Genomic DNA, 27648 nt, shown 5'->3' on the forward strand with positions numbered 1-27648 from the left:
ATCTATATATGCACAGGACTGTATGTGGTTTTATGAATCCAGCACAAGTTTGTTCACATAGCAAACCTCCTCTTCCCCACTATATATTAAGAACAGGCATTACATTCGTGTGTTTCCTTGTTGGCTTCTTTGGCTCCTTTTGCACTCTTATTGTTGGAAACTAGTAATGCAAAGGCTCTCCTGATAATAGAAAACTGAGGATTCTTCAAAGGCTTTGACTGTCTGTCTGCTGTGATAAGAGGATAGGGAGATAGGAGAGGGAGGGAACCTAAATGTTGGGTAAGTGTAACAGAGAGGGAAGAAGAGAAAGAAGCCTAGACTGGCTCTCAAAAACATACAAGATAGTTGTGATACATAATTGGGATTATGACAGTGTTCTTGAGAGCCAGCATAGTGCAGTGGAGTGAATCCTTGTTCAGCCCTGGAAACCCAATGACGCTCCTCCTACACTGCCATATAAAATCCAAATTACTTGCTTTGAACTGGCAATGTAGATTCGTATAATCCAGTTCAAAGCAGATAATGTGGATTATCTTCTTTGATAATCTGTATTGTATGACAGTGTAGAAGGAGCCTCAGCAACATCGGGTAAATCACACTCTCAGCCTTAGAGGTAGATAAGGTAAATGTCTTCTGTACAAATTTTGCCATAAAATGGAACCAATTTGAAAGCATACAACAATAACAACAAAGTTACTGGGTTGCTTTCTGTCACGTCAGTTTGTTGCCATGTCTGGTCACTTTCTACTTGAATCTTGTTGTGAGATGTGGACTTGGAAAATCAGAAAGTACAGTCTTTCTCAACTAGGTGTCCCCCAGATGTGTTGGGCTACAGCCTCTATTAGAGGCATTGTAGTTCAACACATATGAAATGTACCAGGTTGAGGAGAGCTGGTATGTGCTATGCATCTGACTTGAATTCCACCATCTCTGTGAGCCTATGTCCAAAGCTGATGGGAAGGGTGATTTTATCCATGTTAGCTATATTGTGCTTATGGATATTAAAAAACAATGTCCTAGAAAAGCTACTGCATCTCACATATCTGTAGTCACTTTAATCCTTAGTTTGAGGAAACCATAATTTTTGTTATCAGGGTAACAAACTGAGAATAGGGGATGCAGAGCTTGGAAGTAGTATGTAATTACATTGACTATATATAATTAATTACTTTTGGAGATAATAAGGTCATGAAGATTGTATTTAATTTTTTAAAACTTGCATAGCAAGCACTGATATAACATGATGTAACACATTTTTTGTTTCTGGGTTATAAATGCCATTTCCTAATTGGTCATAAAAACATGGGAAAAGCTTTGTTTTTGTGGGACATTCTGCAGCTAGTTTTCTATAGTCTTTCAGTGAATATCTCAACCAATTCAACATAGTTTGTGGCAGCCACAAAAACAATTTCTGGTGTATAACAACTACTTTCAGAATAAATATCACACAATTAAACAGGAAATAACACTTTCAAATCAGGAACAGAAAGTTTTTCTAATTTTGTTCTATAGTGTAATTGTTTTGCACATGTGCAATAAGTAGCATTAACTTGCTCTGTTTAAAACATTGCCTTTAGAAGATTTAAACGTTTTCAAAGTGCATTTTCAAAATAATTTGAAAACTACATAAAACTTCTAAAACGTTTTGTAAAAGCAACACACTAGTAATATTCCGCACTCTAGAATTCTCACCTTTGGAAGTAAACTATTCATGTTCAGGCTTCACTTGCCTGAAATTTAATATTTTATGTGGTTTGAAATCTTAGATGCAGTTTATGATACATAAAGCTAAATGCCGTGTATGGTTCCCCATCAGGAACTACGATAACATGGTTGTAAAACACAGGACAAAATAATGGTCTTATATACTTTCAGTATACCATAAACATATGCCCTCACAAATCTGATGAATCCCACATGTGCAACAAATTTTGCCAAAAGCTTTAGGGTAGGCATCCTCAAACTGTGACCCTCCAGCAGTTTGGGCCTCCAACTCCCAGAAGCCCTAACCAGCTGGTTCAGTGGTCAGGAATTCTGGAACTGAGGCCCAAACAGCTTGAGGGCTGCAGTTGGAGGATGTCTGCTCTAGGACCTTAAGCTCACTTGTGTCTCAAAACTGGATTAGCCCCCTGCTCACCAAGGTTTTTTTCCCATGTCAGGAGCAACTTGAGAAACTGCAAGTTGCTTCTGATGTGAGAGAATTGGCCATCTGCAAGGATGTTGCCCAGGGGACGCCCAGATGTTTTACCATCCTGTGGGAGGCTTCTCTCATATCCCTGGGAAGCTGGAGCTGATAGATGGAAGCTCACCCCGCTTCCTGGATTTGAACTGCTGACCTTTCAATCAGCAGTCCTGCTGGCACAATGGTTTAATCCATTGTGCTCCCTACCGCTCCTTGCTCACCAAGTGAAAAATCAGAGACACTGCAAAGTGCTTGCTTGTGGAAGCATTGGTTGCATTAGGGACCTCCTGATGAAGCACAACCACTCACACAGCTATTTTAAACTAGCATTCTATCCCACTAGTTTCAAGCCAGTGTATGGGTTGTGGGTTTATTATTTTATGGCGATATGCAAAAATGACACTGATTTCAGAGCAGAGACACCTTGTAGGAACTCTTTGAATTATGCTGTCCAGGACTGCATGACAATCCATATATTAGTTTTGTTTTCATAAAGCAGCTGCATTCCTTTTTTATGCATTTCTTCTGCATTTGGGGAAAGGAATTGACACACCTATACTGGACTTCATGTATTCTGAACAGCTGAAAACAATTAACTCATGTGATCTGATGATCATTTCATAGTTGTCTGTTGTATGTAGCTCTCGTGGAAATATTCCTTTTAAGAATATTTGGCAGTGTCACAATTGGAAAGGAAATTTAATCTTGTACACATCCTTCTATGATGTTTCCTAGTTTTTTTAATGACCCTTCGTTTTAAACAACCGTGTTCTTCTTGTTCTCTGAGTTTGTGCTCAAGATCCATATGTTCAGAACAATGTAGTTGCAAATGTATTTTTAAGTACTAGATTTTTGTTGTTATTATTATATTGTTGCATTAAGAAATGACATTTTCATGACTAGAAACAGATTGGCCAATGTGTGGACATCATGATTAAACTGTATAGTGGACCCTTGGTATTTGCTGGCTTTTGGTTCCAGGACATCCTGTGGATATGCAAATCCATTGATGCTGAAGCACTGTTGTGTACAATGGTGTAGTAAAATGGCATCCCTTCTTTAAAATGGCAAAATAAAGGTTTGCTTTTGGAATTAAAAATATATGGATTTTCAAGCTGCCGGTGGTTGAATCTATGGATACAGAATCCATGGATATGGGGGTTGACTGTAATTAGTTTGCGAATGAGACTATATCCCTGTAGACTCACACACACTATCTCACTTCCCTGGCCAGTGTAACAATAGGGGGGAATTGGATACTTTCCCTTAAAACTTTGGATTCTTATACTTAATGTACTTTAATTCAAATCAAACTGTGGCTAATCCTGGCTAAAATTTGTTTGAAGCAAAGTAGATTCATGCCTTAGAACAGGGGTCCTCGAACTTTTTAAACAGAGGGCCAGGTCACAGTTCTTCAAACTGTTGGAGGGCCGGATTATAATTTGAAAAAAAACAACCATGAATGAATTCCTATGCACACTGCACATATATTATTTGTAGTGCAAAAAAAACCCCACTTAAAAACAATACAATAATTAAAATGAAGAACAATTTTAACAAATATAAACTTATTAGTATTTCAATGGGAGGTGTGAGCCCGCTTTTGGCTGAAGAGATAGGATTGTTGTTGTTGTTGTTGTTGTTGTGTGCATTGAAGTTGTTTCAGACTTAGGTTGACCCTGAGCGAGGGCCAGGTAAATGACTTTGGAGGGCCGTATCCGGCCCCCGGGCCTTAGTTTGAGGACCCCTGCCTTAGAATAAACATTTGCTTTCTTGAAACAAACCACAGCTTCTTGTGTTTCAATTTATACCATTCAGCTGTATCTCCAAATTGTAGCTAATTGGAAACAAAATTTTCTAGTCACCTTATGGGTTCCTGGTGAAAAAGGGGAATAGAGGACTGCCAAGCATTTTCTTGTCACAATAAAGCATGGTTTGTCATATCAGAGCACAGTCATTGAGTGTTAGAAAAGTGTACATTAGCATGATGGTTGGATTATTTGTGACAATTATTACAATATTTGTCATAGTAAGAAAGAAAAGTTGATTTGACTCCTTTTACATTTGGTACCAAGTTTGGGCACAAGCATTTTCTAAAACTTTATCTTGTATTTTTTCTCCCATCATCACTTTCCATAATAGTATTTCTAGATCAATGCATAAAGAAATAACTTGTATGTACTTGAGGGCTTTAAAAAGTTTAAAAAAATTCATTTTATTATAGCAAATTTTCCTCTTTGTGCTCTGTTACCCATCTGGTTTGTCTAAAGTCTTCTCTGTTTTCTCCTAATTGAAATTAAAAATTGTCATTTATCTAGGCCTTTTATTTACAAAAGCAGATAGGCAGATCCCAGTAGTTGTTTAGTATGGTAGTTCTGATCTTAGAACTTTTTTTTTTTGTCGTGTCAGGAGCAACCGCTCCTGTTGTGAGAGAATTGGCCGTCTGCAAGGACGTTGCCCAGGGGACACCTGGATGATTTTTGATGTTTTATCATCCTTGTGGGAGGCTTCTCTCATGTCCCCGCATGAGGAGCTGATCTTAGAACTATGCAGAGATACAAGTTCTTTCTTCCTCTTTAAAATAAAGATTATAAAGCAGGGGCTGTTCCTGACATATGAAACTTGGTTTATTTGGATGATACCCTAAAAACAAAACAATCTAATTTTTTTAGCCAGTTATACTAGTAGGAGGAATCAAGTGGGAGCAAATGCACTATATCAGTATACTGCTTATGCACAATAGGCCAGGGTTCTAGATCATTTTATTGCATTATTCATGCATGACTATTGGTGTGTTGTGGCTGTGAGAAAACCAAAGATTGGTATTAAGTATCCCTCTCATTGCACTTCTTTGCAGCTCTCAATAAAAAAGATAAACGTCTTTAAAGCTGCCAATAATTAACACAAAATTCAGTATGTTTCCTATCTTCTGCCATAGTTTAGTAGAAGCCATCTGACAATCCTGATTACAAAAGTTAAACTGTTTTTAAGAGGAACAGAGTTTTCCTGTGAGAGACTGAAGTAGGTTTGCCAGTTTAGTGACATGATATAGAGCAGTGTGAAGTTGCAGCTGGCAAAGCTCTTCAAGGTATGTCAGGAGAGCATAGGCTTTTGGCTACGTATATGATAAAATCTACTACTAATTCTAATCAACCAGAAATGGGACCTCTGGGAATACCATTTACTTAATCCTATGTGGAGGAAACTGGTCGGGCTTCAGTCAGCGTGTTGTCTGATACACACCAGAAAGCATGTGCTGAAGGATGTGGGACCATCTGCACAGCCTTTTTGGCACCTGGCCGCTTTCCTTGTGTACACACATGAGAACGATTGAATTCTTTGTTCTTGTTTCCACTCGTAAGAGTTGACAGATTGAGCCTACAAATGAAGTTTCCCTGCAGCTCTTGGATTAATCCCAGTTCCGATAAGTGCCTGTCATTTTCAGCAGGTCTTCACTATGGAGGCTTTCTTTTCTCTCAGGGTTTTGGCATAAAATATGCTTCAAGAACCTATACCTCCATCTCTTCAACTCTCTCTCTCTTACTTGTTTACCATCCATGCAACTACCCTAAATTCAGAAATAGTCCCTGAATTTCATAGGGGGAAACTACCTTCAAACTGAGAGGCCCCTTAGTGAAATATTAATATAAGTCACCTTTCCTTGTTTGCTTGTTCTCTACCTGGCAGCCGTGCAGCATTATCTCTCCTGCAGAGTTGCTTTTGTGAGAACAGTTTATTTTACTCATTTCTTCAGATAAGTACACTGTTTTCTAGTTTCAACGGTTTCTGCCCTCTATGCCCATTCATACCTATCAGTTGTATTATAGATCTCCTAAAAGGATCAAGGTCTGCAAAGCTTAACAGTACAAATCACCTTAAGGTGATGTAGATTTGAGAGTACATAAAAATAATGATAACCCACTTTCATCCAGCGAGGTCAAGGAGCAATACATCATTCTTCTTCTTCCTTCTTTTGCTCCTTGCACTGCTATGCTGTAGATGGGCTAAGAGAGACTGACTGACTCTTACTAGTTACTAGTGAGTTTTATGGCTTTAGTCGAGGCTAGTATGTGATTCTCCAACCCCTCCCCCAAATCTTTGCCTACTCCACCTAGTATTCTTTCTTTTGCGATTTAATTCCTTGGGTAAAACAGGACCCACTGTTTAAAATTATTAGACTATGTTCTTTAGTATAAAGATGTCAGTCCTTTTTGCACTTTACTCTATTGAGTCCTACTGAGGATACTAAGAATATTGACTGCTCCTGTTCATTTTGATAGCTATAGATTGAGAAGGACACTTTCCTACTTGGGGTGTTTGTCTGTTTTGCTTTTAAATGACTGTTTCTATGTTAGGCAAATTGGCAAGTACACAGAAGGGTCTGGATCAAGCTAGATGATGATGGATGCAAATTGAAGAACACTAGCAGTTCTATCACAAATAATTTGTTGTCATAAAATGCTGACTGCTACCCAAAGTACCATTTATCTCTCCAGAGTAACAAGATCTATCTCTGCCTGCTCCTGCCTGGGTGCCCTCTAAATGTGCTAGATGGAAACTCCCATAAACCACCCTCCCAACACACAAAGCCACTTCTGTATGGGTTATTCATTGCATTTATAGGATGCCATCTTACAGTGTCATTGTATATAATGGGCCTTGAGAATCTATGAATTTTGATGTGCATAGGGAATTCTGACCATGTCTTGTCAAATCCAGTTCCCTGCCTTAGTTTTTTAAAGTTTGTAATTCAGGTGATAATTTATGAATTAAGACATCAAAAAAATCAGACCTCAGTAGTTGGTAATAATAGAGCCCACATCCCTTCTCCAGTAAGCCATTCAATTGAATGGCTTATTGGCCTATGCATTTTGACTAACCCTGTATTTTATTTATTGCCCCAGTTATATCCTGCTCTTCTCAACCTCGAAGGGGACTCAGGCTGTCTTACAAAGGCAACAATTTAATGCCATACATCAGGTAAATAAAAAAATCCCAATCCTAGACCTCTTAGAGCTCATTTATCATTACACTTGTATCAACAGCACACACCGAAGGGCCATCAGATTGGACAGTCTGATGGCCTTACTAGTAAACTCTAGTAGAGCCAATCCCCGAGTTAGAAACAACCAACTTACAAATGACTCATAGTTACAAACGGGGCTGAAAACACAGGAAGTGAGAGGAATCTACCTCTTGGAGGGGATATTAACTCCTGAAAAAGTTCTCATGGGGAAAAGGTGTATCCACTGAAGCTTCCTCACCAATCCTTGTTTCCACAACCAGCTGATTTTTTTTTTCAAAATCCAATTATTATAAGGGCAGAAAGTGAGATGAAGTCTTCTGAACAACAATATAAACTCCTTTGCTATAATATATGTATGGCTGGAGTTACACCTAAAAATATACTTGTTCTGGCTCACATACAAATTCAGTTTAAGAACAAACCTACATATCTTTTCATAACTTAGGATTGCCTGTATATGATTTTGGGATTATGGTGGCTCCTGGATTGTTCATGGGTTCTTTGGTTTGCCCTTGCATCCTTATGCCTCTTTGGTCCTTGTTCCCAGTTCCTGCATCACCTCCAAACCATGGCCCACTTCTAAGATATGTCACAAAAATACAAGATAAAACAAACACCTTGTCATTGTTTTTCCCTCCTCAATACCGAAAAGCTGTATGGAAGCTTTATTTTCCCTCTTCCAAAAGGGCCAAAAGAAAAAAAGAAATTCCTTCAGCTTATTATGTTTTGTCCTCTTAATAGCCTGCCATAATTATGTGCAGATCTACGTTCATTTGAATTTCTTCACTACAAATCTTATGTAACTGCAAGATTTTAAAATAAAGTAGAAGCAGGTTCTTTTTATCTGACTTTTTTTTGGGGGGGGGGGCTGGAATTGATTCTAGTGAGTGCTTTCTGTGTTTCATTTTTGCAGAAATCTTGGGATACTTGGCTCAATTTAATTAAAGATGCCTGTGCAAAGAATTATTATCTTTCTGTTATCCTGACTAGTTCCTCAATTGTATCTTTCTTTTTGGATGAGGAGAGTGGGGATCCAAATGCTCTTCGGAAAAATACATTTCAGATTATCATATCCATGGTATATGAACTTTTGGTAGCTAATGTGTTTTGCGATGAATAAAATATTTGTAGCCAATTTAATAGCAATACATTTTCATACTGCATGAAAAGGCAAGCTAATTCAGTTGTTGCATATATTCTGGGGTCACTGCACCCTTGTTTGAAGTATTTGTGACCAGATTCAATGAAGTGGCTGTTTGCTGCTGTGTAAATGTTTCTGCCACTATTGATGGTCTTCAGGTGTGCCTCAAACTGCTGAGCAAACAGTCAGCAACCATTCCCGGAAAAGGAATGTTGGAAAGTCTTTCAAGCTGCATTCTGGCTTGTTTTTTTTTTGTTTTTTTTGTTTTTTTTAGCAAAGTCCAAATAGGTGAAGATTTCAGATGACAGAGCACTTGATCCTTCCTAAGCCTATGAAGAATGGCTGAGGGAGCTGGCTCTGTTTAGCTTGGAGAAAAGAAGGCTGAGAAAGGGGATATGATAGCCACAACTATTAGAAAGGATGTCACAGTGAGGAGGGGGAAAGCTTGGTTTTGATGCTCTATATCACACGTGTCAAATGCAAGGTCCACGGGATGAATCTGGCTCGCCACATCATTTTATGTGACCCATGAGGCTTTCAATGCTAGGGCAACATAGTTGCATTTATATACTTAAAATTACAGTCGGCCCTTTGAAGGCAACCATAAGGCTCTTGCGACCCTCAGTGAAAATGAGATTGATACCCCTGCTCTAGAGACTAGAACTCGGAGAAATGAATTAATGTTTAAAAAAAAAAAAGAATTGCCATCTAAACACTTGGAAGAACTTCCTGATGGTAAGAGTTGTTTGGCAGTGGAATATGCTGTTCGGAGTGTTCCTAAATATCCTCGAGTTTTTAAAGCAGAGTCTAATGGCTCTCTGATGTGGGTGCTTTGATTGTATTTTACTGCATGGCAGGGGGTAGACTGGATGGCCCTTGTGGTCTCTTTCAACTCTATGATTCTGTGAACATAATGCCTAGGTAATATTAAATAACAGACAGCATATCCCTTTTACAGGGCTTAGGTGAATCTAGCATACATTTTGTAGGTTATTCCTGCTCCCAGTATATTCCCTTAGCTCTAGATGGTGAGACCAATTGAAACTGAGCCAAGCAAACAACACTGTATTTTCGACATCAGAAATATATTTTTTGTTTGAATCAAATACTTGAAGATTATATATATGAGTTAATTTTATCATAGCTAATGCAGAGTGGCTTGATCTCTGTAGGTGACCTCCTAAATACAACAGATCGCTTGTTTGTCATGTCAACTTTTACAGAATGGTGTTTTGTAACCATTGTATCTGCAAGTAGTATGTTGGTTTTGAGCTATGTATGGGTTTCTTTCCAACTCTTATATATTTATGATCCTCCATATTCACAGATTCTATATCCATGGATGGGTGGGTGGATGGATATATATGTGTGTGTGTGCGCGTATGTATATATGGATGGAATAAAATTGCATGATGGTGTACTGCAGCCTCCTTACAACCTGTTTAGGATTACTGACTTGGTGGGACTTCATTTCAATATAACCTTTTAACTCCCCCAAACAATAATCTGCTGTGCCTTGGGAGCTTTCCCAAAACTAAATTCATATTAACATCCCTTTCAATTTGATGTATAAAAGCAAGAAAGGAAAACTAGCTGATTAAGGTGTGATGAATGATGTCACTGATGTTCAGCATATGGTGTTGGTAACATTTCAGACACATCTCCTTGTCTTGGTGTTATAGACAGCTTCTCTTTGTGTGGTCTGGTTCTCTGTGCTTGCATCTGGCATGCAAGGTGTTAACTCTAGCTCTGTGAGCCCTGAGCTAAGAGCGAAGAAGGAGCCCAGATACTGGCTGCTGGTGTTGCTGAGGAGAGGCAGGGGTGAACTGAATCTGTGACTGGCTCTCTGTGCAGCATCAGCTGGCTGCTTGCTGCACATCAGCGAGCAATGATTTTGGTAAAGCTAAGAGCCCTTTAGATTCAACAGTGGAGCTTGTATTGCGTACACACAGTAGCAACCAATAAACCAGGTTCTCATTCTTGTAACAGGCAGACTAAATTTTATTAACGTCTTGTTGATATTTCCTCCTCTTAAAATCAGAGGAGTGATTATGTCAGGTGAACTAACAATGAATAGATTGAAAGAGTTGAGCTTGAGCTCGGAGCCTGCAACAGTGAGTAAGGTTCAGGAGGAGGTTGGTTGAGGACATATCCTGGAGCTAGCTGTTTGCAGGTACAGTACCTTTAGGAAATCCTCCCCCCTCCACCACCATCATTAGTCCCACCTAGATTGAATGTTGAAACTACTGCTTTTTTTTTTCTAATCCCTGGTAGAGAGCCATCCCATTTAAAGGGGACAGGAAGAGCTGTAGATTAGAGGCAGAAATTGGACCAATTATATTTCGGGACTTCTTGCTTGTAAAGGAATATTATTTAAGAAATGAAAAGGGTCAGCAACATTGAGACAGCTGAGCTGGACACATAAAATTCTTTACCCTGAAGATAGGAAGCTGCTTTGGTATTGGGTCTGACCACTGTACAGTCTAGCTAAGTACAGTGAGCCCTTGAAATTTGCTTGGATTTGGTTCCCAGACCCCCTGTGAATACCAAAATCGGTGGATGCTTAAGTCTTGTTATGTACAATGTGGTCCCTTTGATAAAATGACAAAATCAAGGTTTGCTTTTGAGGGTTTTGTGGGGTGATGGGGATATTTTTAAGTTGTGGATGGTTTAATGCATGGATGCAGAATCTCTGAATATGGAATGCTGATGAATGTGTTTATTGATTGACAGCAGTCTTTTGGGAGGTTTTAGATTTTTCCCCATGATATTTGGAGATGTTAAAACAGAACACAGAGTTATTTCTTTGGCAATGCAGCTCCCAGGCATCCCACCACTCAACATGGTCACTGAATTGTGGGTGCTGTAAATGTCTGTCACTTTTTCCATATGAATTTTCATCACCATTATATTTCCACTCATAGATAACTTTCCCACCTCAGGTCTCTAGTTCTCGGTCATCACTACATCAGTACAAGGCTCCATAGGGAGATAACTAAACCAGCCTTCCCATTACCTTGCTGCCTGTGGTTTTTAGGAGTTGCAGTCCAACATCATCAGTTTGCATCAGGACACAATGAGGTTGAGAAAGACTGTTTTGAAACATCTTGAATAACATTATAGTGTGAATTATTCACACAACAGAAGAAAGGGAAGTACTACTTCACACATCTCATAATGTTGAAAGGTATAGCTATGGCTGCTGACTTGGATCGCTTTAAAAGAGCATTGCATAAATTCATGGAGGATGGGGCCATTAGATGCTACGAGTCAGAATGCTATATGTTGTCTTGTCTACAGTATCAGAGGCAGTATCCTTCTCTATTTCTTGGAAAATGTGAAATGAAGGTGCAACAGTATTACCCATATTTACTCAAATCTAATATGCCATAATATCTAATATGCATCTCAATTTTCAAAACTGAAACCCCAGAAAGTATTTACTTTATTATGTGAACCCAATGCACATCTTAATTTTGGGAAGGTGATTTAGTCAAAAAAGGTGAACATTAAAATTGAGTAAATACAGTAATGTCTTGTTGACAGGCTTCATATAGGCAACTTGTGGCCTCAATCAGAACACAAGGTTGCTCTAAATAGGTCTTTGGTTTGATCCATCAGAGTTCTTTTTGTGCTTTTATTTCATAAGTAACTTTACATCATCATTCTCATCATTCATGTTACTCATAATTAACTTTTTCCATAGCTTACTATGCATGCCATAGTTTTCGTACTTATCATTTTGCATAGCACTTGGCATATCTACTGATTCCTGCAAATATTGCCATCAGTATCCACCCCATTAGAAGACCTATGGAACATTTATCTTTCATTTATATCATAAAAATGAGGCCACAGTAATTTCAATTACCAAAAAATGCCCCTGATTTCCAAGTATTTCTTAGTAGATGGATTTTCTAATTATTAGACCTGGTAATCTTTTGCTTTCCATAATGTTTCTGCTGATCATGATAGTCAGCATGGTGGAGTGGTTTGAATGTTGAAGTTAGACTCTGGGAAACCAAGGTTATATCCCCACTTGGCTACGAAAACCCATTGTGCATCCCTGAGAAAATCATACTCTTCCAGCCTCAGAAGATGAATAAATGAAGGTGTATGCCCTGCTGCTCTAAAAATAACACTATGTAACATGATTTTTGTTCCTGGGTTATAAATGTAATTTCCTAATTAGTTCTCTCATAAAAACATGGAAAAGGTTTATTAAATTGCAAAAACTTTGTTTTTTCAGGACATCTTGAAGCACGTTTTTCTATAATTTTTCAATAAATATCTCATTGAGTCTCAACCAATTTAACATAGTTTGTGGCAGCCACAAAAAGATGTTTCTGGAATATAACAACTACATTCAAAATATGTACAGCACAATTAAACAGGAATGACACTTTCAAAGCAGGAACAGAGATTTTTTTTCAAATTTTGTTAATTTGATAAAGGAAAAATGTGTTTCCTGATACCTGAATAGTCCTGAAATGTAGAACTTAAAATGAGGAATATGCTTCAAAATAATTTATGTCCTGCCTCATTGTATTTTTGTGTAGTAGTTGTTTTTCCTTAGTTCAAAAAACACTTGAGGGATATTCAGACCAGCAATAAAATTTGGCCTTTTATTTCTGTGCAAAGGAAGCCATTGTATTGTTGAAGGCTTTCACTGGAAATTACACCCACTAATTTACTTTCTCCTTGAAATCTGATTCTCATTACATTTATCTGGAAGTAAATGTCATCCAAATCCATATAGCAGACAATATTCGTTACTGCCCATGCCATTATGTTTTTGGTGTTAACTTCCTTCATTAATAAAATGCTTTATTTGAGTAATACCTAGCCTTCTGTATGTTCAGAATTTATAGCACTGGCTTAAAGTATGTTTGAATTATTTTGCAGGGAGATCTAGAAAACAAACCAGTAAATGGCTGCAGAGCAGATCTCATGGAATATGTTGCATACAGCCACATCGAAAAACACAAGGTGAAAACAACCCAGTCACTGCTCTGGGAAAATGTGCAGACAAGTGAAAAGGAAAGTATGACTGGCTTAGAAACTGAGAAGTGGGCACACACTGAAAAGCCACTACTTAGTGTCCATGCGAATGGTGATCTCTGCAGAACTGGAACAAGGGATGAGAACTCAAAACACAATGACAAGAATGCAAAGGCGGTTTATTCTTCCAATGTATTAGATGAACCCAAAAAATTACTTGCACAAACTGCTAGAAATGGCATTAAAAACATACCTTACTCACCAGCAGAATGTGACGTGTTACAGAAAAAAGCAGATGTGGGTGTAAGAGTGAATCTGGCAAACAGCTGCAAAGAAAGCCACTCAGGTGCCTCTTGGAGTGGCTCTTCTGCATTGAACAATGACAGCACTTTGCCAACTGGAACGTGTGGTGCTTTTCCAGAAAAGAAGGATCACGTTCTGGTGCAACAGCCAGAAAGCTCTAACATTGTTCAGGAATCTGAGAACTCACTTTTACAAACCATTTCACTTCTAGATCTGCAGGACAAGCCACTTTGCACTCCCATGATTGAAAAATGTGGCTTCCTTGGTGATGGTGCTTTAAATATTCCAAGAAAAGATTCCCAACCGGAAGATTTGTCACTTCAATCAACTTTTTTATCTCTTATTAAAAACCGAAATTTAACTGTGGAACAGGTGGTTGCGATTGAGGCATTAACACGTTTGTCAGAAGCTCCTTTAAAGACATCTTCACCAGGTAAAAGTGAAAGAGTTCAGTGTACAGAGCAACAAATCTCACATTCACTAAACAGTTTCAGGAAGGATAATTCATATTCCTTGACGGCCTCTGCATTGAAAGCAATTAAAGGGGCTTCCTCACAAAAAGACCAGCAGCTCTTTTCTCATGTTCCTTCCCAGAGAAGAGTTCTTCCTAAGAGTTTGCTTTACAATGGTCAAGGTGCTATTTCTGAGTTTTCCAGTAAATCTCCAGGTTCATCTAACTTATTGCGTCGATTACATTGCTCTGCATGGGATAGCAAATCTTTCTCTGCTTTAGTGGCGGGTGGAAATTCAGGCCATGCTACCAAGAAATATCCTCTCCAACATAAAGCTGCCATTGGGCCATGTTCCAAAAACACAAGTACTGTCAAACAGTGGAGGAACAAAGTTGAAATGCTTGGGAAATGGGAGGGAAAACCCGTTCATGGCTTAAACTCAAAAAGTAATTCTGTAATTAGGGGCAGCATTCATAGCCAGGATGAGAAGGAGGTAGCCACTCAGTTAACTCAACTGGCAGCAATAATTGAATCAAGCAAAACAAGCCCTGACCAAAAGGCATCCCTTTTCGGTCGAATACCATCCGATATGCAGTCAAAACATAAACAGGATCAGTGCCTATTGCAGAAGAAACAATCAGGGTTTGTAAGGAACAATTACAGCTCATTGTTAGTCAAGCAAAGGCAACCGACACGGAAAAATGATAAACCAGTACCAAGGGCAAAAAGGTTGAAAAAGAAGCCTCAGGTAATATCTGACCAACAAAATCAGCTGCAACAGGAATGCCAGCATAGTGAATTACAAGACATACAGAAAAAGCCTTCCAAACTACACAAACTTGGCCGGATTATGTCACAAGACTCAAAGTTAGCTGTTTTGGGGAAAAAACCAACCAAAGCCAAGATGCAAAAGCCAAGGAAGCGGAGTGTTTTACCAGCACAACAAAAAGCAGCTGCACTGTTTCTCCCCAAAACTCAGATTATATTCCACAGGCCTTTACCCGTCTCGATGCAAGATAAAATGAAAGACAAGGTGTTTGGCTGTGAAATAGTGCCTGAGAGCACCAAAACAGCGACTTCTGGTGCTACTCAGGGCACCAATACGCCAAGTGATGCCCTGCAACATAGTGGCCTACTCTCCAATAATCACCTGGCTGTTCCTCACTTAGACGCAAAGTCCTGTTTGAACCAAGGAAATGAAAACATGCAGATGTTTACAGAAAATGACAAGGATTCTCAGGTACAGCAAACCATGAATATGGTTCAGATGCATCCATTGCCTCAGACCTTCAGCCAAGCAGGTGACATGTGCAAAGATGCAAAATTCCAGCAGCATGTGGAGAAGCAACAAGATCAGAATCTGCAACCAATTCCCATTAATTGTGGTGCTGTCTCTCCAGGGGATACCATAGAAGCACTCAGGAATGCTACATGTGTAAATAAAACTAAATTCCCAACAGGAAAAAACTTGGAAACTGGGAACCCAAAGGCTAAAGGGAACTCAGGATGTTCTCCAATGAAAAATACGCTCAGTAGTTTCCTTGAATCACCTATGAAGTTCTTGGACACCCCTACAAAGAATCTAATTGATACACCTACCAAGAAAGGGCAGACAGATTTCCCATCATGTGATTGTGTTGGTAAGTAGACTTTTATTTATTTTTGCTTGGTATTGTTTCCTTATATAGGAATCTCTGGAAGAATATGTGTATGTCTGTGTGTTCAAGAAACAAGCTCTCTCACACAAAAACATTACATCTTGATTCTTGTCTGCACTGCAGACAATAGTTTTATCTGCTTCCATTCCAGAGAATATTTCTCTGTCTGATTCTAGGTGCCTTTCAGGTGACTCCTTGAATGCTCTGATTTCTGAGTGTATCTTACTATTAACATTGCTTGATTTTAAGCTCATCTGATTCCTATGATTTGCCCAATGGAAGAAAATCCATAAAATTTAGTTGTAGAGCTGAAAAAATTGCCAAATGTCTAAAAATCTAACACTGATACTTAGACACAGGAGATATGTCTTCAGGTACATGTAGCAGAGCAGCTGTAACTTACTTCCTCCTCTTCTGCTAATGAGGGAGTAAAATATTTAGATAAGGTATTTTATAAATACAGTTTCTAAGAATTTTTATAATCAGTATAGAGTAGATATTTTGCCTGGAGTGTCTCACTGTTCTCTTAGGTCAAAACTTACCATTGAAAGCAACATTTTGTATGTTTATGGATGTTTTTGGTTCTTGTTTCTAAATTCTCTAAGGTCAATAGCAAAGGAAATTAATGGTGAATACATTCAGCATTAAAATGAAGTCTAATAGAATATTGCAAAATGTTTAAAAGAAGATGTAGTATATTTTGTTTTTTAAAGGTCTCCTAGTTAAGCAATTTCTGTACATAATTATTCCACAGTCTTTTTGGACATAGATACCTATATTCAATCTCAGCTTGAATTTTAAGACACATTGAGGTACATTTGTTCCCTTAAAAAAACAAAAGGATGGTGGTAACGTGGCTGGTGTGATCTACTTCAGAGCGAGGACACTCCTTGAAGTTGTTGGTCAAACTAATTGAAAGCGGATACTGTACAAAAAAGGTGGTTTGACCTTCAGGTGACGAAGAATCCTCTTCTGTAAACAATACAAGAAAATTAGTTGAGCCAAGTTACTTGACTCAGATATCTGTGCCATTAGGACATTCATAACATTTTAGTGGGGTCCATATTTGTATGTTCATGAAGTGATTTTTAACCACTATCCTTTCTGCAGAACAAATTGTAGAGAAAGATGAAGGGCCGTATTACACACACCTTGGAACAGGACCAAGTATTGCTGCGGTCAGGGAGATAATGGAGAACAGGTGAGGAAATAAATGTTGGGTGAGTAAAAAACAAAACAGACAAAATAGGAATAGTGGTTATAATAACTGTAATTATTCAGATTGGCAATAGTTAGGTGGTTTTCCTTATGTTTACTCATGAAAGGCCCTTTTTTTTGCTTCAGTATGCATATTTGAACTAGTAAGCTACAGTAACTAGTTCAGTTGTCCCAACTCTGTCCTCAAAAGCAGAACAGAATACTTTAGCCTACCACTCACAAATAGTCATGGTTGGTGCCGGGTATTTGATGGGATGTGCCATAGTATGTGGGGCTCTGGGAAATTCATTTCTTTATTGTTAATTTCAAAGGCTGTATCCAAGACAGATGGTCCGACTTAGGAGGTAAATAAAAGGCAGTAGCCAATTGGAGGATTGGGCTAGAAGCCAGTGAGTCTGAAGGAAATTCACATACTACCCCGATGAAAAGAGATGCTTAGTGATTTCCTTCACAAGAACTGCAGGATGTGTGCTTCCTATTCATACCCAATTAATGCATGTGCTTTTACTTGGTGTTGAACACAATCCATACTGCTAACTTAGACATGCCTGGGGAATGTTGTATGCATTGTATGCGGATATTGTGTATGCACAGCAGGATGTTTGACTGTTTTTCTTTGATCGGGTTTCTTTGAAGTGCTAGCCAGGCATGCTGTATTACAGTAAGCTTTCAAAATCCCCTCAGCTTCAATAGCAGCTTTGGTGGTAGTTGAGTATTGCTGTGTCCCAAAGTTAATGGAGCAATTTGTGCAGTTTGTGATGTTTGATGCCATTCATCAGTAATTTTAATTTCAGTATATAGTGTATATTTTATTATATATGGACAGTGATGTGTAAACTAAACTTGTAATAAAATTCATAATAAATTTGAGTAATTTCTAGTCTTTGAGTTTAACAGTAAATAGATTATCAAATTTCTCTTCATTGGGAAAAAAATAATCAGGGACAGATCTCTCTTTTTTCAAGTAGAGTAGAAACCACATATCCATGAGACCAGTATCCATGGTTTCATTTACTGACATCTGATAAAATGTCTTCTCTAGGCATTTTATAGGTCATCCAGCATGACTCTATGGCAGAAGTTGGGGGCCAATATTAAGAACCAATTTGGGCAGCTCCTCCCCCCCCCCTTCCTACATTCTCAATCCTGACTGGCTGCAACTTTTTATGTGACCAGTAGTTCACCCTGCCCCTCTATCTGCCCCCTCCCACCCTTCACAGAATAAGTGGGCTACATTTTGTATTGCCTTTCCAAAGTACTTCAGTTTTTAATGCAAGATCTAGAAACCACCAAACACTGATACCGTTATTTGGGCCACACTGAAGTTACTTGGCCACTAACTTCCCAGTTTTCAGTTGTGAAATGTTGGGTGCTGTAATGTTACAAGTGATTGAGCTTGCATATGCTCAGGTGGCCTGCCCTCAGGTGTCGTGGAGGACCCTTCCCATCCCTTGTTAATGCCTAAGTCAACCTCCTATATACATTGCCATGTTTTTCTTCACCCGAGGTAGTGAAATATCTTGGCCTGACTCATGCTGGCCTGAGTCGGAAAATTGTATTCCAGACATAATTTGTTCCATTCCTCATTAGTTTTTTTGTGTGCATGTATTTTCTCTGTCTTTATGTAGGCCTTTCTATAAACACACCATATGACTAAATTGTAATCTATGTTAAAGCTTTTTAAATTTAGTTGATATGTGGCCTCATCCAGATGTATATCAAGGAGTCATTGCATTCTTATTAGCATGGCCAGTTGTGGATTTTTCATTTATCCTTTATTCATGCATTTGATGTCACTCTGTATCTAACTGTTCTACTGCTCCTGAAAAGGTTGTTTTGCCATTTAGATTTCTGCTGCTGAACACAAGCAGCCCTCCTCTCTCTTCCTCTCCCAACAGCACCTTTATCTTTGCACTCTGGCATTGGGGGAAAGGGGGCCCAGGTTGGGTTACCTCCTGCCTTTGCTTTTGAGTGCACTTTCCCAGTCCTCACACTTTGAGGATTAAGAAGGTGCACTCAAAGTTGAGCCCAGCAAAGGAGGAGACAGTGCAATGAGGTGGGGTGCACTGTCCTTCCACTGGGCTCTTTCTCCAGCAACTACTGCAGCCACTGCCTCCTTCAGCTCTCCCCTCTCTGCTTCCCTCTCTGGGCTCTGTGGGAGGAAGGGAGGGAAGGGGCAGAAGTATGCTGCAGAAGTTGCTGCTATGGCAGCAAGGAGCCCATTGCAATCATGCCCCGCTGTCCCCACATTGGCAAAGGGTGGCCCACACTGCTGCTCATCTCCCAAAGTGCTGGACTAGCCACCACAGCCCCTCTTCCTGTGGTAACATCAATAGTGCACAGTCTCAGAAAGACTAATCTGATCTCTTTCTTCGATAGAGCTACAAGCTGGGTAGATGCGGGGAATGCCGTGGATGTAGCGTACCTGGATTTCAGTAAGGCCTTCGACAAGGTCCCCCATGACCTTCTGGCAAGGAAACTAGTCCAATGTGGGCTAGGCAAAACTACGGTGAGGTGGATCTGTAATTGGTTAAGTGGACGAACACAGAGAGTGCTCACTAATGCTTCCTCTTCATCTTGGAAAGAAGTGACGAGCGGAGTGCCGCAGGGTTCCGTCCTGGGCCCGGTCCTGTTCAACATCTTTATTAATGACTTAGATGAAGGGCTAGAAGGCATGATCATCAAGTTTGCAGACGACACCAAATTGGGAGGGATAGCCAATAGTCCAGCGGACAGGAGCAGAATTCAAAACGATCTTGACAGATTAGAGAGATGGGCCAAAACTAACAAAATGAAGTTCAACAGTGACAAATGCAAGATATTCCACTTTGGCAGAAAAAATGAAATGCAAAGATACAGAATGGGGGACAATGCCTGGCTCGAGAGCAGTACGTGTGAAAAAGATCTTGGAGTCCTCGTGGACAACAAGTTAAACATGAGCCAACAATGTGATGTGGCGGCAAAAAAAGCCAATGGGATTTTGGCCTGCATCAATAGGAGCATAGTGTCTAGATCTAAGGAAGTAATGCTACCCCTCTATTCTGCTTTGGTTAGACCACATCTGGAATACTGTGTCCAATTCTGGGCACCACAATTCAAGAGAGATTGACAAGCTGGAATGTGTCCAGAGGAGGGCGACTAAAATGATCAAGGGTCTGGAGAACAAGCCCTATGAGGAGCGGCTTAGGGAACTGGGCATGTTTAGCCTGAAGAAGAGAAGGCTGAGAGGAGATATGATAGCCATGTATAAATATGTGAGAGGAAGCCACAGGGAGGAGGGAGCAAGCTTGTTTTCTGCTTCCTTGGAGACTAGGACGCGGAACAATGGCTTCAAACTACAAGAGAGGAGATTCCATCTGAACATTAGGAAGAACTTCCTGACTGTGAGAGCCGTTCAGCAGTGGAACTCTCTGCCCCGGAGTGTGGTGGAGGCTCCTTCTTTGGAAGCTTTTAAGCAGAGGCTGGATGGCCATTTGTCAGGGGTGATTTGAATGCAATATTCCTGCTTCTTGGCAGGGGGTTGGACTGGATGGCCCATGAGGTCTCTTCCAACTCTTTGATTCTATGATTCTGTGATTCTCCATACCCCATCTCTGAACTTACATCGCAGGCTCTGTTCTGGTGCTTCCTGCCTATTCGCCCATCTGCTTCCTTTTGGGAGAGAGACAAGGCGAAAGTGGCTCAATATTTTGGCTCAAAATTGCCTAAAACCTTTCTTTAATTAAAAAAATTGGGAGGGGGGGTCTGGAAGGTGAGGGAGAGTCTACACAGCTAGTAGGCTATGCTTTGCTAGCCTCCAACTTACATGTTCTAAGAAGGCTTTAGTCTTTTTTGTAACATATAACCTCATTGTCACCTATTTAGTTATGCGTTATCATAAATGTACGTTTCACTTGAAATAGAATACATTACCACCAAAAAATATACTCCATCCTGTGTATCACAGATTCAAGCATCTATGGCTTTTAAATGCCCACACACCCCCATACAAAAATTCCAAAAGTAAATATTGGATTTTGTATTATTTAAGGGAAACCATTTTACCAAGCTGTTATTTATTATGGGACTTCACCATCTACGGATTTTGGTATCCAGGAGCAGTTCTGCATCCAAACCCCGATGATGCCAAGGGTCCACTGTACCAGGTGCTATAGGCTGTTTTTCAGGAAAGAGCCCATAAAACCTCCTCTGAGTATTTATTATGTAAGAAAAACCTGAGATTCATGGGGTCATAATTTAACAGGTGAATTGAATGAAGAATGAGAAAGATAGAATGAGTATACATTGGAAACCCCAGAAACCTCCTAGAAAATAATATGTTATTGTGTCATATTGCAGCACTGCACTCATTAAGTCAGATATGTTTTTCGGTTGACCCACAAATCTCAGACTTTGTTTTTCTGGAAGTTCAACACAGCAAGAGCTTATATTGGAAACAATATATAGGCTTTTCTATTTTGTACTAATTTAGTAATTAACTCAGGTGGTAGGTGAAGTTTTATCCATAAATCCTGTTATATAAACCCAATTTTCCTAGTTTCCAACAGATCTCTGAGGATGCTTGCCATAGATACAGGTGAAACATCAGGAGAGAATGCTTCTAGAACATGGCCATATAAGCCCGAGAAACCTACAACAACCATAAATCCAGTTGCTAGTCCTAATTAAAGCAAATCCATTAAATCAACCTAATTGTCTTCTTTTTAAAGAATCTCTTGCTTTCTTTGTTTGGATATTCTGTCTCCTCTCCCAGTTTTTTTAGCCTGTTGCTCAAATTTGCTGGATTTTTTTTGTTTTAAAATATCATTTCTGTCAGTTTCTTAGGGACATCATGGATTTCTTAATAAATGATGGTACTATTTGTTTACTTTATTAATGAAAACTACATTAAATAAACCTATTCTTAAAATAAAATGTTCACTTTCTGCTTTACTTTGTACAGGTATGGAGCAAAAGGAAGTGCTGTGAGAATTGAAGTAGTAGTATATACAGGCAGAGAAGGAAAAAGTTCACAGGGGTGTCCAATTGCCAAGTGGGTGAGTTTTTATTTTATTGAAATACATTTTTTACTTTCTTGAAGTTTAGTGTTTAAAAAGTGTTTCCATGGGTCACACAGGATTTTGCATGCATACATATGTATGTGTATATATATACATACACACTAATATTATAATTAAAATAAATAGAAATGGTTCCATAAGATGGTAAGCAATCAAATACATATAAAACATAATAATGTATAGTAAATTTGCATACTAGTTAAGCACTGATTAATATATGAAGTTAAATTAAGCAGCAGTGAGTACTCTACAACAAAAAGGGTGGTAAGATTCACAACAATTCACATTGGAGCATCCAGACAGGGAAAGCCCTTCAAAATTTGGAAGTTTCAAAGAGAATAGCCATCGTCTCATCTGAGAACATCAGTAGAGGAAAGGGGAAGACTGAAATATACACATTAGGGTGATTTACTTTGGAAAAAGACTTGCCTAGGAGGTAGAAGACAAGGAAAATCTAAAATTAGGGATGGGAGAAAAGAAAGCTGTGGGTCCTGATACCAAAGTCAATATGTGTGAAGCTTCTTTATTCCCTTGTCATCTTACTGACTTTTGTGATATCTGGAAAGCAGTCCCTGAGGATATCACAGCCCCCTGCAGCATATTTTGAAGGTCCAATAGAAGCTTCTGGAGGGAAAGATACTTTTGGCTCTGTGGATGGAATAGATGGAACAGTTGAACCACTCATTCAGGAATGAAAAATTAAGGGTACAAATGTGGTACAAACCTAGCTTGACTACAGTATTTGCTCAGATTGTCTAAGTGTTTATGTAAATCACAGGTTAAACAAGAGCCAGCAGTGTGATGCAATAGCCAAAAAAGTCAGTGCATTCTAGGCTGCACCAACAGAATGATAGTGTAATTTGGACATCTACATCAGTAGTTCCCAAACTTTGGACCTCCAGGTGTTTTGGATTACAGCTTCTAATATTTGTGACTGTTGGCCAAGCTGGCTAGGGCTTCTGGAGCTGAACTCCAAAATACGCAGAAGACCAAGGAATCAGTCGAGGGTTGGTTAAAATATTTTTAAGCTAGTGTGTTCTTTTCAGCTTGTCACAATTAGTGGTTTGGCAGCTGCATTTTTAATCAGTTATGTCAGATAACTTTTTGAAGCCAAATGCATATGAAAGGCAGCTGGTCTGAAAATGACTGAAGTGTGAACAGCAGTGTACAGGGAGCAGCTCATGTACCAGCCTAATCTAGTAAAAGAAACACTTGATCACACCTACCATTTGCTTATATAGAAACATCAGTGTCTGCCCAAGACATTTAGGGCAAAGTGCAATATTCCCCATCCCATGTACAGAATTCAGATGGACTGAGTAGTAATAGGACAGCCCTCCAACATACTTGAGGAGTCCAGAAGAAGTTGTGAAGCAGAACAGAATAGTTGCGAAGCCCAGGAGAGTCAACTGACAAATTGCCATCACTGCCCTCTGCACAATCTGAAGCATCTACCTTATTCTGTCTCATGGTAAAGCCTAGCAAAGAAACAAGATAATTTCACAGAGCACAACCTAGCCACAAATTTAGTCACTTGTAAGAAGAACAATCTGAGTAAACTATTACCACCAGCCAGCTGTGATAACCACATCACCTATCCAATAGGCCTGTTTGATCAAAAAAAAAATTGGTTCAAAACTCATTTTGGATGTAGGGGGCACCTGTGGTTCGATTCTAAAGTCAATTCCTATTTTCACAGAAAAAAAGTTCAAAACTTTATGAACTTTCCGAGACTTCCGAATCTTTAATAGTTTGAAAGTGTTATTTCCTGTTTCATTGCATGGTCTCTACTTTGAAAGTAGTTGTTTTACTCCAGGAGTGGGTTATAACGCGCTTCTGTGACTTTAAAACTGGCTGCCTTTAATGGCTTGAGGAAGAAGCGGAGCAAATCCATGCTTCAAGCGAGTTATAAGGGAGAAGCATGAATTTGCTCCGCTTCTTCCTCAAGCCATTAAAGGACATTGAGGACAAACAAGGACATCTAATTACCTCTCAACAAAAGTTTGCTCTAGGCACTGTCAGGCCATTATATGCTAATCAAGGTGGTCAGTTGAAACATTCACACCTAGCTCCAGCAGACAAGAATCCTTTGTCTCACCCTGGTCATTCCACAGATATATAAACCCTTTTTCCTAGTTCCAGCAGACCTCACTACCTCTGAGAATGCTTGCCATAGATGCAGGCGAAACGTCAGGAGAGAATGCCTCTAGACCATGGCCATATAGCCCGAAAAAACCTACAACAACCCAGTGATTCCGGCCATGAAAGCCTTCGACAATACATTGAAGCATGGATTTGCTCTGCTTCTTCCTCAAGCCATTAAAGGCAGCCAGTTTTAAAGTCAAAGAAGCGAGTTATAAGGGGAATCTGAATCATCGAATTATTTCCGACTCACTTCATGAGTCGTTAAAAAAATGGAGAAAAACCTTCGAAATGACAAAGGACTTTTCTTAAAAACTTCAAAATCGCTTCAAAAAGGAAATCTTTCCGACTTTATTCCGAATAATGAAAGTTCCTACTGGACCTAACCATGCCTACTATCCAAGTAGGAGTAGGGCATACTCTGTGGCAGTGAAGGCTGTAAGTAAATCTCACATTGTGTCTGCGAGGAACCGTCCAGCTGAACTGTTTCGAACGGTCAGAGGTTTGTTGAACCTCACCACTTGTGATGGGGTCCCTGGCCCTTCAACAGCTCGTGTGAGGCATTTGCTCGGTTCTTCGCAGATAAAGTCGCTCTGATTCGCTCCGACCTGAACGCCACAATTACTGCAGTCTCTGAAGATGTAGCAAAGAGCACCTGCTTGTCCAGTTTTAATGGATTCATTTCAATTTGTGCAACCTGAGGACGTTGACAAGATTCTTGGAGAGGCAAGGGTGACCACATTCATCTTGGACCCCTGCCCATCCTGGCTGATAAAGGAAGCCAGAGGGGTTTGGCTGAGTGGGTAAAGGTGGTGGTTAATGCCTCCCTTGAGGACAGCAAAATTCCAGCGAACTTAAAAGAAGCTATGATAAAACTGCTGTTGAAAAAACCATCACTGGACCCCACTGATTTTAATAACTTTCAGACAGTTTCCAATCTCTCCTTTTTGGGCAAAGTCTTGGAATGTGTGGCTGCTTTGTAGCTCCAGGGGTTCTTGGACAAAACTGACTATCTGGAACCGTCGCAGTCTGGTTTCAGACTGGGTCATGGAACTGAGACAGAGAGCTCAACAGGGAGAGTGTGTCCCTGTTGGTTCTCCTGGACCTCTCAGCAGCCTTCAATGCCGTAGACCACAGTATCCTTCTGGATCGCCTCATGAGGATGGGCCTTGGGGGTACTGTTCTGTAGTGGCTCCAGTCCTGGAGGATTGTATGCAGAAGGTGTAGTTGGGGGACACTTGCTTGACTCCGCAGCCATTGTTCTGTGGGGTCCCGCAGGGCTCAGTATTGTGCCCCTTGTTGTTTAACATCTACAAGAAGCCGTTGGGTGAGATCATCCATAATTTTGGAGTTTGATGCCATCTGTATGCAGATGACGTCCAACTCTTATTACTCCTTTCCACCAGATGTACCAGGAGGTTGCCCAGTGTCTGGCCACTATGACAGTCTGGATGAGGGCGAACAAATTGAAGTTGAATCCTGACAAGACAGAGGTCCTCCTGGTCAGTCACAAGACCGAACAAGTTATAGGGTTACAGCCTGTGTTGGATGGGGTTACACTTTCTATGAAGATGCAGGTTTGCAGCTTGGGAGTCCTCCTAGACCAGTGGTTCTCAACCTATGGGTCCCCAGGTGTTTTGGCCTACAACTCCCAGAAATCTCAGCCAGTGTACCAGCTGTTAGGTTTTCTGGGAGTTGAAGGCCAAAACATCTGGGGACCCACAGGTTGAGAACCACTGTCCTAGACTCAGTGCTGAGCCTGGAACCCCAGGTTGCAGCAGTGGCTGGGGAGGCTTTCACACGATTAAAACATGTGCGCCAGCTACACATGTACCTTGGAAAGACAGACTTGGCCATGATGGTCCATGCTCTCGTTACATCCAGGATAGACTACTGCAACACACTCTATGTGGGACTGCCTTTGAAGACTGTTTGGAAGCTTCAAATAGTGTGACGAGAGGCAGCCAGGTTAATAACTGGAGCAGCATACAGGGAGCACACAACTCCCATGTTACGTCACCTCCAGTGACTGCCTGTTTGCTACCAGACACAATTCAAAGTGCTGGTTTTGTCCTATAACGCCCTAAACGCCCTCGGCCCAGTTTACCTGTCTGAACGCTTCCCCCTTTACAAACCACCAGAAAGACTAAGATTTTCTGGGGAGGCCCTGCTCTCAGTCCAGCCACTGTCACAGGCATGTTTGGCGGGGACGAGAGAGAGGGCCTTCTCAGTGATTGCCACCCGGCTATGGAACTCCCTTCCTGACAATATTAGATCAGCCCCCTCCCTCCTGTCCTTCAGAAGGATGGTGAAGACCTGGCTGTGGGACCAAGCCTTAGGGGTCGTGCAATGAGGCAATAATAGAATGGTGTCCTGAGATGGTTTTTAAGCAACTGATTTTAAAGTGAATATCAGTGATTTTAATGTTTGTGTATATTTATGGTTTTATGTCCCAGCATTGAATGTTTGCCGTATATATGTTGGGCTCCACCCTGAGTCCCCTGTGGAGTGAGAAGGGTGGAATATAAATGTTTCAAATAAATAATGTCTTGATAAACTTTATAGCACTTTTGTAGTAGATTAGCAGGATCCTTGCAGTACAAATATTCAGTGGGAAGACTACAGCTAAAATGTCGAACTAGGGAGTTCCTGACTGGTCTGGCTTAATGATCATAATTGTAGACTTAATCACTATGTTACATCAATCTTCTCTTTAACACCACATTTTGTTCACAAATGTGAACATTTTTATAGACTACTCCAGCACTTACTAATGATTCATTCTGATTTCATAGGATGGGTTGTACTAACATCCACTGTGAAAATGTGGTCTTGAATTGAGGTAGAATTGTGCTTTCCTTCCTATTGGACTTGTGGCTCACTCTGTTGGTCAGTGAACCTCTGTAAACTCTGATTTTTCAAATAATAAAGTATGACTCTAAATCACACAGATCACAGGCAGCATACTTTCCCCTCAAAGTTGTTTTGTAATCCTTAGGGGACTCTCAATTGTTTTGCATGACAAAAGGAAAAAATATACTCTCAGAAGCCTCCTAGGGTTTGTGTTATTTCTCTCTCAAAAAAAGTTTCCCCCAGAATTTTAAAGGTAAACTATTCCATTTTAAACAAAACACTTCTGGGTTTATCAAGAAGGGTCTGGTTCATTCCCTGAAGTTTTTGGACATGATATGGTCCCTGGACAGAACAAAGTTGTACAGTCCTGTTCTGCAGAAACCAAGTGTGGCAGAAGCAGTTTGATGCATGAGGTTGATGTTTCCACAGTGAGTTTGATTTGAAAATGTGATTCACATGTGTTTTTTACAATTTAATAATACATTTTTTTCAAGTCAAAGATGTTGGAATTAGTCATTTTGGAGTGTCTCATACATAAATTAAAATCTGAAATTGAAGTTTCCAAAAATATATGCCATTGATTCTTTTATGTGGTTGCATTCTATTTACACT

The 27648-nt window shown here is 39.9% G+C and overlaps 1 protein-coding gene across 2 annotated transcripts in view; it reads left to right on the forward strand.

Annotated features, from left to right (window-relative positions):
• Positions 1 to 27648, forward strand: part of TET1 (tet methylcytosine dioxygenase 1) — a 110876-nt gene that overhangs the window by 47831 nt on the left and 35397 nt on the right. For both annotated transcript variants that reach the window (XM_067465681.1, XM_067465682.1), the window contains exons 4-6: positions 13255 to 15745; positions 16874 to 16964; positions 21924 to 22017. In XM_067465681.1, the coding sequence (XP_067321782.1) occupies positions 13255 to 15745; positions 16874 to 16964; positions 21924 to 22017 (2676 nt within the window). The remainder of the gene's footprint in view (positions 1 to 13254; positions 15746 to 16873; positions 16965 to 21923; positions 22018 to 27648) is intronic.

The sequence above is a fragment of the Anolis sagrei genome, chromosome 3, assembly GCF_037176765.1.
Source record: "Anolis sagrei isolate rAnoSag1 chromosome 3, rAnoSag1.mat, whole genome shotgun sequence".
NCBI lineage: Eukaryota > Metazoa > Chordata > Lepidosauria > Squamata > Dactyloidae > Anolis > Anolis sagrei.